Source organism: Hippoglossus hippoglossus, chromosome 5 (assembly GCF_009819705.1).
Source record: "Hippoglossus hippoglossus isolate fHipHip1 chromosome 5, fHipHip1.pri, whole genome shotgun sequence".
Classification (NCBI taxonomy): Eukaryota; Metazoa; Chordata; class Actinopteri; order Pleuronectiformes; family Pleuronectidae; genus Hippoglossus; species Hippoglossus hippoglossus.
In genome coordinates, this window is record NC_047155.1 from 5,188,432 (window position 1) to 5,200,530 (window position 12,099).

Here is a 12,099-nt window from a genome sequence, read left to right on the forward strand (position 1 = left end):
ACAATTGATTAATTCTTTAAAATGCAACGATGGAAATCAAGTATTTAACCTTGTTGATATCAAAAAATATCGTGAGCGAATTAAGCAGTGAATCTGTATGAGTATTTAAATAAGTATTTTTACCTTGGAACTGCAGTGTACCAATTACACTCGTGTGTAAGGATCCCATCAACTTGTATTAGAATACATTCTCATACCCAAAGGCATCACAGGAGAAACTATTTGAAGTACTATCCATCATCTTTGTTTTATGTTTTCGGTTTGAACATGTATAACTGAAATACTGTGTGTTGTGTGTGTGTGTGTGTGTTGTGTGTGTTGTTGTGTGTGTGTGTGTTGTGTGTGTACAAGTGTGCATGGGGCAAACTTATCCCAATGTAGTTGCCCTGTTATGGTGGAAATCATTGTGTGTCTTTCATTACTACAGACGTGTACAAGGCAAAGATAGAGAGCATATACAGTCTTTTTCTCTTTCCACTAAATTAGCAGGATGTACAGACTGTAGTTGTGTGTGCGCTCCCCTTGTGTAAACATATACGCACATCTAAACGACCTTCAGCTGTATGAATGTGCCGCTAATCCCCGATGAGACGTCTGCTCCGCCGAGTCTCACTCCTGCGTCCTCCAGGCACTGAACTCGTCTGTACTGGGCCCTTTGTGCCGCCGTCTCCTTCCGCCTCTGATCTGATTGCTGTGTCCCCTTTTAGCAACTGAACGCGGAGCAGGGGTCACTGGTCCTTTGTGAGACGCTCATTGAGACCGTGTACGGCGAGCGTGGACAAGTCCTGAAGTCAAAGGAGAGAAAGGTCTTCCTCTTTGATGATGTTCTCATCTGTGCAAACATAAATGTCAAGTAAGTCCCTGTTGGAGAGCAAGCGGAGCTGCATGCCCTCGTTTGTCAAGAATAACTAACGTGTCCATAATTCTAGTTCTAGCATGAAGTTGTGTGTGAGTTTCTTAAAGGGGGGAGTCTGCCAAGCTGCACATTTAGGTGGCACGGGGCTCTAATGTGATGCCCTGGGTTTCACGGAAATATTTTGGCAAACTGCATGGTAAAGAGAGACGGCTGCTGGGGGGTTCCGGGCACTATCTGGAGTCGCAGGAGCTTTATCAGCTTTAAACAAATGCTAGAATGCCTAACTACAACTGCAGGAGTCCTAGATTACTGACATAAAACACTTTTTAGTTTCTTTCCAATTTATTTGCTATGACAGCGCCGTTGATCACATCTCTCTCTCTCCCCCCCCCCCCCCTCTCTCTCTCTTGAGAGAAGTAAACAGGAAAGGGGATTTTGTTTATTTTGCAAAGCTGCTGTCAGAAATGTCGCTTAGAGCTCTCTTGTTCAGCCTTCAGAGTAATTATCGCTCCACGACTCATTCAACTTGAGTGTCCCGAAGTTGACTTTGTCTGCCCTCCAGGATCTTGACAAACCGATCACAATGTTGATTGTCTGCGTGATTACAGGAATACATGAATAGCAATGAACTCCTCCTCACAGCTAGGGGTACAATTTTTTTTTGGTGGAGGAACACGGGTGATAATACAGATTCTAATTCCAGTTCCCCGGGTCGTCTCCCTGACGTTTCAAAAGCTGCGTCTGGTTGCTGTTTAGCAGGGGAGGGGATTTTTTTGTCTCAGGTTGTTTTCCCCTCTCACCTCCATCTTCTAATTTTCTTTTCTCACATCCACCAGGGGGCCTCCAGATATCAGCAGCCTCGTCCCCGTGGGCCCCAAGTACACCATGAAGTGGAGCGCCCCTTTGCAACAGGTGCAAGTTGTGGAGGCGGGGCAGGAGGGCCCTCAAGGCAAAGACACCTTCTTCCAGCAGAGCGGGGCCAAGCGGACGGGTGGCGCCTGCACCTCAGGTAATAACCAGGGGGTGGAGCCAGGGGTGGGGCCAGGGGTGGAGCTAGGGGTGGAGCCAGGAGGGGACTGGCCCCTGATGTGTCAGTATTCTCTACTAAACAAACCTGAAGCCATGACAACGCTGCTGCACAAAGAGATGTTCACCTGTTGGATTCAAATTTCAGTTAAGGTCAGTCGTCGTGGTCATGAACACAAGGACGGATACAGTGGTGGGTCCAGGGGGGCACTGGCCCCACATTTAAAGAAATATAAAAAAAAATTTAGGTACAAAATGAGCTTGAACAAGGAACAATTTTCAAAATATATCCAATAAAGAGGTAAAGGTAAACAAGGAATGACTTAAATATGCACCTCACTGAATCAGGTACCTGGATGTTTGGCCCCTCTGTGTTGATTATGGCCCCCGATTTAGAAAAATTCCCAAACCATGAGCAGTCGTATCTCGTTCCTCTCCCACTTGTGTCATTCTCGAGGTTAATCTCATCACTCGCACTGACTCGACTAGTCTCAGCACCTTTCTCTGACTCAGCGAGGCTAATCTGTTTCCGCTCGCCAGTGTCCCGCGGAGGCCTGGAGATGCATCCGCGCTGCTTGTCACTCTGATTGAGGATGTGTTTGTGAGGAGGATAGTGATGACGGTCACTTGTTCCCATCTGCCTGGGGTGTTTTATCTTGGAGAGCGATAGGGGGGTAGAGAGCCCCCTGCTGCATCATCCCCACAGTCTCATTTCACTCTCTGATAGACCACAAACACATCTAGAGTGGAGTCATCAATCTGCAGAGATTATTCCCTCCCTTTTCCAGGCCCAATTAGAGAGCCAGTAGCAGTAGATAGGAATCGCTGGTTGAAACACTCGTTCTCCTACCACCCCCTCGCAAAGCTCCGGTGTATACAGAGCTTGACGAGATCCCTGATAAATGTGTCATGGGAATAGGGCGATACAAAACCTTATCGGGATGTTATGGTACAGGCTTTTTAAAGTTGCAGCTCCGCGACTTAAATATTAATGGTGCCTTCTTCAGAGCTTCCCGTGTCATGCTCAGCAACCAGCTACTGTTTTGAGAGCTGGCTTAGATTCTGCCTGGATTAAGTTTCCACTGTTTGTCAGGTGGTGCGCACCCGTGTGCCGGGGGATCTTTTAAGGTTAGCTCTCGATGCGCCTGGCTCTGCGTCTAATTCTGCAAATGTTAAACCCCCTTCAGGTTCCGATTCCAACTTTCTCTCTTCTTCTTCTTATTTTTTTTTATTTTGTACCACCTCTTCGACAAGTTGCAGTCACCTTAATCACGTCTGTGTGCAAATCCGTGGAACCGTTCCCCAAATTTTTCCTTCAGACAGGCCGCCCTGTCTATTTATAGTTCAGTCCCCCTGTGATGTCACTGTGTGGGGTGTGTAGTCTAAATCCTGCTCTCCCTCAGCTCACCCCTGGAGTCGTTCTTCATCTTCTGCAGGTCCTGGTGCTCTTCTTTTACGGGAGAAGCCTCCAGGCCTGTTTGTTCCTCAGTCTTCTCTGCCTGTGTGTCCGTCAGGCAGTCGCTCTCCCTGTGTGTTTCTACCTGCCAGAGTATGTGCTCTTTTTTCTCCCGAAAGCCGACTGCGCCTGTTGTTTGCTCTCATGCTATCTTACCTTGTTCTGCCCCCGTTACACCTCCCGTACAGCTATTTCTCTTCTGACCTGCTGTCAGGAGCGCCGTTTTTCAGTCAGTCCACCAGCGGGCTTTGGCGGCGGATCAGTGGAGGGTTTTGATGCAGGTGCTGAAGCTGCATTGTCTTTTAAATCCACTGACAAGCGTCACTGGCACAGCCGCTAAGATTGCTGACTTATTCCGGAGAGAGCAGGGATGGACCCCTCTGGGCCCTGGCCTTCCACACCACTGAGCTATATACGTGCCTGGCGGCCGGCGTGGATAGCCGTGTCTGAGTGTGAAAACCATATCCTGCCTCACCAACGGGATTACGCTTGGATTACAACTCAGCACATTCACCTCTCGGGCCGTAGCCAACAGCGGGCCCCAGAGGAGTCGACGCATCTGAGCAGGGGTTCAGGTTTTTCTCTGCGGGGAGCACAGGAAGTACATTGTTCTCGCTGCTCACAGAGCACCCCCGTTATATTCAAATGTCTCACCTATTGATTTCCGTGCACAGATGACAGATGCCACTGGCTGCCCGTGTCAAAAATCCCATTAAACCCCCAATGCTACAATGGAGCTTTTTAGAATGAACAATCCCATCCTACCCACGTCCCCCCCCCCCCCCCCCCACTCCCTTTCCTCTCATGGCTTTTCTCTCCAGTTATGCACGTGGATAGACAAAAGGTAGCGGGTCCCCTCGGAGGGAGCTTGCCTCACTAAGCCCGCCTACTGGCCGGGCTCTTCCACTATATTATGTGGCGGCGGTGACAGGGCACGACAGCTCTGGAGCAAACATCTTGCAGCAGAATTTAATTAGGCGCTTCTCGTGGAACCTGCTGCCGGGTAGATGTGGGCCAGGGGGAGCTGGGACGGAGCGCGGCAGACAGGGGGAGACACGGCTATCGATCCGCAGCAGGAGGAGAGAGAGAGACTTTGAAGGCAGCGAATCGATGCTGAATTTTGCGTCTAATGAGACACCTGCATTCCTTTTGGCCAGCGAAAGGGCATCATAGCTCCAAATAACAGTTTCTCCATCTACTTTCTTTTTTCTTTTTTTCTACTCATAACTTCACAACATCAAATAATGACAATCGATCCGTCTACACATCAAACCTCTTATTCGCGCCACTGGAGTTTCAGTGAGATCTTGCTATGTGACCTTCTTGTCTTCGTATGATCGCTTCATGCTGTCACGACGTCACAGTTTATAAGTGTATTTCTTTTATTGGAATATGTATTATTACAATTTACTCGATTCTCTATGTGCTGTGCACCAAAAGTTTGGAAAAAACAGACAAGCGACTTCTGTTGATATAAGAAACAACTCAAGACTTATTTCTATGATCTTGCCTTTAATTAGTTGGATCTGTTTTTTATCACCATTGTCTTTATTTATTTGTATCTCTTTTTATACCTTTTGTTAGTTTTATGTCTTTGTGTCTTTAAGTCTTAGTTTTATTGTGAACGTGTTCTTATTGATCTTATTTCATGTCTTTGATTTTATTCTAAAGCACTTTGAGCTGCATTTTATGTATGAAAGGTGCTGTATTAATAAAATGTATTATTATTTTTATTATTATTATGTCGGTAATACCCTTGCGTGTCATCTCCTAGGTAAAGTGATCCTGGGGCCTCCTCGGCTCTACCAGGAGCTGCAGGAGCTACAACATGACCTTTCTGTGGTGGAGGAGGTCACGCTGCTTGTGGGCACGCTGCAGGGGACGTACCAGGTATGTGCGCCCGACTGGCATTCGACGACGTATAAATTGAAATATTACAACCGACAACGACACCCTGATTATAATCAAGGTGGTGCAGATGTTAACTGACTGAAAGACCAAAGCAATGTATAGGAATAAAAAGCAAATAAACCGAGAGAGAATTATCAGCCTCAGCCTCTCAAGCAAATAGAGTAATGAAATAAACAAAATGTTAGATAGCTTAAACATTTGGCTTTCATAGTAAATCATTGTCTTCTCCCTTCGTGAACATTTTTAAAAAAAACAATAAAGACGGCCGACTCGTTGAGATTCCCCCCCAAACTCGTCTGTTTCCAACCGAGTGTGTCAGCGGGAACATCGTCTGGGTCTAAATCTTCATTTTAATTTTTATCGCTGTGTATGAAACGCTGCTGTTAACTGCTTCAATATCGATCTCAGCCATTGTCTGAAAATGCAATGTTAAAAACTTGCTGAAAAACCAATAAAGTACATTTCACATAATGCACAGTGAAAAAGATGATATCATATAAAACGCACACGCTGCTCATCGGGCTCTAAATGGAGAAGCACACAAACGTCTTAAAGGTAAATACATATGTTGCATCATGCCTGAATGGGTTAATGAGGCCCATGTATCTATTGTACATGTTTAACTCTATCATACACCACATGTAATGTGAGATCTCAGGCATAGGGGGCCTCAGTCCCACTGATTCTGCAGCTTAAGCCACAAAACTCACAGTTCATTACATTTAACACAACTCTGCACAGGACAGCTTTGTTCTCTCAGGTTTAAAACAAAACAAAAAAAGCTGCTTTAGCTCAAATTGGCGTCTTTACAAAAAAAAAAAAAAACAGTTTGTTTACAGACTGACCTTCAAACGTGCTATTCTCTCCTCTAAAAAACTGATTTCAGCATTACAAATTATTTATAAGCCAGTTATCCCAAGATATTGACTGAAAATCTATGAAATATGGAGTGGATTCTGTTAACTGCAGCTTACCTCGCGATAGCTCCAAAGTCCTGGGGACACGCCTAAGAATCGCACAGGCACGGGAAGACAAAACTGAAGTATGCACAGTTAATTTAAATTGCTGGAGTCAGTGCAAACTTTAAGAGATCAAGTTTGGATGGTACAAAGATAACCACTGGGAAATCTCTTTCTGCACGATGGATTCTGGATGTTTAAAATGTGATCAAAGTGCGGCCTCGCATGCTCCTTGAATCATCAATTTCTGAAAGCACGGAGTCTGCCATCTATCTGCTCATCAACAGTGTCACACTGGCAGGAATGAGATGTTCCCTCTGATACATTCCACAGACGAGTCATTTGCTATGTTGCAAAGGAAACCAGATCCGCCTCCTGCAGCAATCGAATGGGGACACGTCCCAGTAGCCCGCCGCTAACGCAGTAACAGTACCATTCACTACACAACGCGGCCAGGGAGGCACACTCCAGCAATCACCAAAGAGCCTCTCAGGCTAATGGTGGCACCTTTGCCTTCCTGCACTTAATTAGCACAATGTCCTCAGGAGAAGTCATATTGGCCTGGCACTAAATGACTGATTTTCACTTTCCGCTCCGTTATAATATTGTCCACAGAACAAATAGACAAAATACTTCTGCACAGCTCATTGACTTCGGAGAATTGATTTGATTCTATTTGACTTGAGGGACCGGGTTTTACTGGTAAATGGATGCCGGTGTTGAAGTGAATTCGGTGTTACATTGGAGGGGATAAAAAACGCCACAACTATGTAGCCTCAAATAATGTACTGCAGTTTGTCTCCGCGGGTGTGTTGTTGTTTCTCAGTCTGCGTGTGAGACCATTAACAAGGAAGTGCATCTACAGAGGAGCCCCGCGCTCAGTATGCATGTCATGTGCTCGTGTTTCTGCTCGGCATTCGACTGAATGCTGAAAAACCAAGATTTAACTGTGTGTGTTTTCTCCCCATCAAAGAACCTGAACACCACTGTGGCCCAGGACTGGTGCCTGGCTCTGCAGAGGCTCATTCGCATCAAAGAGGAGCAGATCCAGAGCGCTAACAAATGTCGCTTACGCCTGCAGGTGCCCGGCAGGCCAGACAAGTGAGTGGTAGCATCTCACACTCAGACATAAAATAAGAGGTGAAATCGGCTGCGTATGTTTGGCAAAAACACAAATGAGCACAGAAGCAACAGCAAAAACACAAATGAGCACAGAAGCAACAGCAAAAACACAAAAGGTAACAACTACAACATGAAAACCTTTCCCTGTGCTCGTAACTTGCTTTACTTGCGTAGTCTCAGTGCAGTCAGAAAATATTCACACTATTATTTTGAACCCTTGAACTAAAATAGAGAAAAACACATTTATCTCTCATCATTGTACACTCAGAATCAAAAACTAACTTTTAGAAATGTTTGCAAACTAATACAAACTAAAAGCTCCTCCAAGGCCCAACAGGCCCCTTATGAACCCACTTTTAAATTCACTCCATCTGAATTTTTTATTGGATTTGCACCAAATTGCATACAAATGTTGAAATACGCACTTGCAATGTTAAAGAAAGGGAAAACAAAACACTTGAACTGAATCTGCACCAAAATGTAATGGGTTCTTCAAGGTCACATCCTGTCACCTTGAATACAATTTGTGATATTTCTGGGTTAGAAAAACTGTTTTTGTATAATGTAAGTACACGAGGAAACTAAGCCATGACGTGGAGGGAGCAGCCTGCAGAGCTCAGAGGAAGGATTTGTGTCCAGGCACAGATCTGGGGAAAGCTACAAAAAGATCCTGCTGCACTGATGGTTCCCGAGAGCGCAGGTTCCTGATGGTCAGACTGGCTGAGCTCCAGAGATCCTGTGTAGAAAAGGCAGAACCTTCCAAAGAGGACAGCCCTCATTGAAGTGCATCACTCCGTGGATCAGGGCTTCACGGCCGAGTGGCCAGACGGAAGCCTCTCGTCAGCGAACAACACATGAAAGATCCTGAAGGACTCTCACTGCGAGAAACAAGATCCTCTGCTCTGATAAAACCAAGACTGAGCTGTCTGGCCTCAATTCTAAGAGTCATGTCCGGAGGAAACCAGACATGAGGCCTGGGATTGGCCTCAGTCAGGACACAGGGTCTCTGGAGCTCAGATGAAGTGACCATCAGGTTCTTGGTCACCCTTACCCCCCCACAGATTGAGGGACCCAGTTTGACCCGTCTGTCTGAGTCCTGGTTGGTCCAGACTTCTTCCATTTCAGGATTATAGAGCCTGCTGTGCTCTTGGGAAACTTCAATACAGCAGATTTTATTGGCACAATCTCGTCTCGGAGCTCTGCAGGAGGCTCGTTCCATCCATGTAGATTCATGTTGGAGCAATAGAATGTACAGAAGGTCGACTCCAATCCAGGTCTAGAAACATCTCAAAGATGACGAGAGGAACTGAGAGACATCAGAGCTAAATATTAAGTGTGTGTGGTATTTTAGTAATGGGTTATTCTGTGTAGACTTCAGGAAAACAATTTAATATTTTATTTTGGCATAAAGCTGCAACCAAACAAGACGCCAGGCTTTTTAAATGCAACGTATACATTTAATTTTTTCTCTTACTGTTTTGGTAATTTGCCTTTTTTGCACAGTGGAAAAAAAGTGGAATGAAATACAGGAGGAGGTGAATTAAAGTCCGGGACATTGTGGTTATATACATGCACTTCTCTCACTGGTACTACAGGACACCCTGACCTTTAGCAAATTAGAGGCGAGAACAGTTTATTCTGTCATGAGCTGGGTAATTACCCGACTCAAATAATTCATTTCCTCCCGTACTTGGATGGAATAATGATTACCGTTCACAAAATGTTCCTTTGGCTGGATTCGAATGAGACACGCTTTCCATTATGTTCCTGAACCGCTCGACTCTGATCCGTATAGTTTCAACTGTACAGTGTCGGTGCTGAAAGGACAAACAACAAGAAAGCATTTTCCTCTTTTACTACACAAGAGAAACTTTAGATAAATAAGTTATTTTGATTCTTAATAGTCCTCAATCTGTCATTTATAAGACTGTACCTGGAATAAGCAATAATCTAATTCAGAGGTGTTGTTTTCTGACTGTTGCATTATGTAGAGTTTTCACAGCATTTCCTAGATTTGAAGTAACTTAATCTTGACATGAGACATAATCAGATAACATGTAAATCAGAATATTAATGGAATATTCTACTAGAAACTCATGATTTACTAATGTCTCATTAGAAATACAGTCTATAGTCAGAATATTGCTGTTTATGTAAACCTAGTCAACGATTTGACTGAATCAGTCCAAACTAAAGAAGCTGCGGCTGCAGTGTTTCTCAGCTTCACGCATAATTACTGTACACGCAGGTTCGGTCGTCAGGCTGAGGATGTTAAAGTGCTCATCTTAACATGTTGAAGTGGATCCTGGTGGGTAAAGAGACTTCCGCATGACTGAACACGTACTCGAGAGGAACAAAGATGCAGAGAGGAGAGCGGCGAGTACCTCAGAGTACTCGACTGAAACTGGGAATTGTAAATAATGGTAAATTTATAATGGATCCCATTATGCGGCTTCTGGTGTGGAGGGGATAAGAAAGAGGCAGCGGAGGACAAAAGAACGGGGGAAAAAAATAAGCTCGAGCCCTGCTGAGAGACTGAGCAGGAGAAGGAGAGGATAAAAAGAAAGAGTGAGGGTGATGATCGCGCTCCCCCATGAAAGAGTTGGCTCGGTGCCGGCAGGGCAGCGGCAGTCAGAGGAGTTGGCCTAATGCTTCAGAGCCAGGGAGAATCTAACTGTGCCAAGCCAAGCTAAAGTGACAGCTTGAGCAGCAGAGCTGTGCAGATCAGTTCTCCCACATCTCCCAGCTTTCTCATCGGCTGTCACACCGGGCCTGCAGGACCAATCTGCTTACTCAGATGTTTGCTGGAGCCAGATGTCATGCTTACAAGAGAGTCCCCAAAGTCCCCTTCGAGGGGTACCCTGTTAGTTGAGTTTCTGTGATAATGTCATTAGCAGTGACAAGGGGGGGGGGGGTTCCCACCCCTACGTCCAGGCAAAGATTTAAAAGTCAAATAATGCAGAGCAGCTTCTGCGGTGAAATCATACTTGGAGATGAGCACGGTGTTTTTTCCGTGGAGAGGTGAGAGATAACAATGTCAGCTGAAAGAGAGAAGGCTCCTGCAGGGAAAATGAGTCAATCCTGGCCGTGTGATAGAAATCTAATTGAGGCCGGGCCTGGGAGTCGGGGAGCCGGACGGGCAGCGAGCCTCTGGGCCGGGGGTGACAGGTGGCACAGCGGGCGCCCAAACCATTCTGACACTACCCAGGGTGAAGAAGTGGCAGATTGAAGGAGAGATCAGCGGGCGGACTGGCTCCGGCGCTCTCGCCAACACACACACACACAAGCAAACACACAAACACACACTGGCCATCGTTCTCTGTTGTGTTACAAACATTAGTAAGTGGTGAATTGACGAGGGCAGGAGGGAGCTTCCACAAATCCCAATGACCATGTTGCATGTCGTCACACATGCTTCACACAATCCACCTGCACATGAGTAAACATGCATCTCAGACAAAGGGGAAAACACACACACACACACACATACACACACACACACACGCACACACGCTGAGCTGAGCTGAGCCTTTGCTCGGCTGGTGAGAGTGGGACCGCAGCAGGGACCCCCTGTACTGAGTCGGTCCCCTTCTGTCTGGCCGCAAGCAACTCTCTGCAGTCAGGCAGCACATCACAGCCTCCACACTGCAAACAGACTGAATACGTGGGGAGAATCCTGACTGCCGCCTCAAAGGCACCAGCCTACGTGTGACAGCAGTTCATTAACATCCTCCTTTTACTGCGTCTCCTGGAACAGCCACAGACGCAGACACACAGGCCACACCAGCAAGTGATGGATACACAGTTCAAATTTCATAGTTTAACCAAATGTGTTTTGTTGCTTCATCCTCGTCTCCCACCAGCATGGCACACATGAAGGGACAGTATTGTAAGCCTGGAGCCTTGTTTTTTTTTTTTTTTTTCGTGACGGGCCTTTTCACGGAGGCTGTGCAGGCTGCCTGCGAGGCGAATGGTAAAGTTTCATACGACTGGTTTGGAATCTGGTTTGTTCTGATGGAGAGTCCGAACAGACGTGCTCCCTGAGACGCTCTGGAGAATCCCTATGACCTCATGTCGGTGTCTGGACTGCAGAGGGGCTTCTCTGATCATCACTTATGTATGAGCAGGGCTGTGCTGTGGACAGGTTGCGTGGCGGGACACCACTTCAAAGGTTGGCCCGCCCGAATCAGGGAGAAATTATTTCCTGCGATGTCTGGTCATGCACACAGCTATCTGGTCGTGTTACCTCCACCCAGGAGGTTGTGTTTTCACCCCTTGTCAGTTTGTTTGTTTGTGGTCAAGATTGCACAAAAAGAACTGGACGGATCACCAAGAAACTGGCAAAGCTAGATACGTTTGCTTTTTGACAATTTAAAGGAACTCTCTGACACTTGCATTCCACACGATGACATCTTCTTATCTGACTCACAGTAGGACTGCACAGTGCTCTTCTCAAGATGTTCTTATAACATCCATCACATTCTGGGGCTGTAGTCTATGTGATATGCATGTGAATAGCACTGTGCACCCACCCCCACCTTAACACCACCTATATCTCTGAGACTTACTGGTTCTCTTTGCTTTCTCACATGTAGACACAGTCCTCGACTTTTACCCAATTCCCAGGTGCAGTGGGCTTGAAACTGAACGGCACCTCCGACACATTTCCTTTGGTCGAATGGAAAAGTTTGTGGTCCTGCTCCAGTAATCAAAACTAATTGGGAAACTCAGCCCCTTAGTTTGTTCACTGAGGAGATATTTAATCGTAC

The 12,099-nt window shown here is 46.1% G+C and overlaps 1 protein-coding gene across 6 annotated transcripts in view; it reads left to right on the forward strand.

The window, feature by feature from the left end:
* Positions 1-12,099, forward strand: part of arhgef10la (Rho guanine nucleotide exchange factor (GEF) 10-like a) — a 104,573-nt gene that overhangs the window by 35,294 nt on the left and 57,180 nt on the right. For all 6 annotated transcript variants that reach the window (XM_034586427.1, XM_034586431.1, XM_034586429.1 and 3 more), the window contains 4 exons: positions 708-853; positions 1,693-1,865; positions 5,113-5,228; positions 7,182-7,309. In XM_034586427.1, the coding sequence (XP_034442318.1) occupies positions 708-853; positions 1,693-1,865; positions 5,113-5,228; positions 7,182-7,309 (563 nt within the window). The remainder of the gene's footprint in view (positions 1-707; positions 854-1,692; positions 1,866-5,112; positions 5,229-7,181; positions 7,310-12,099) is intronic.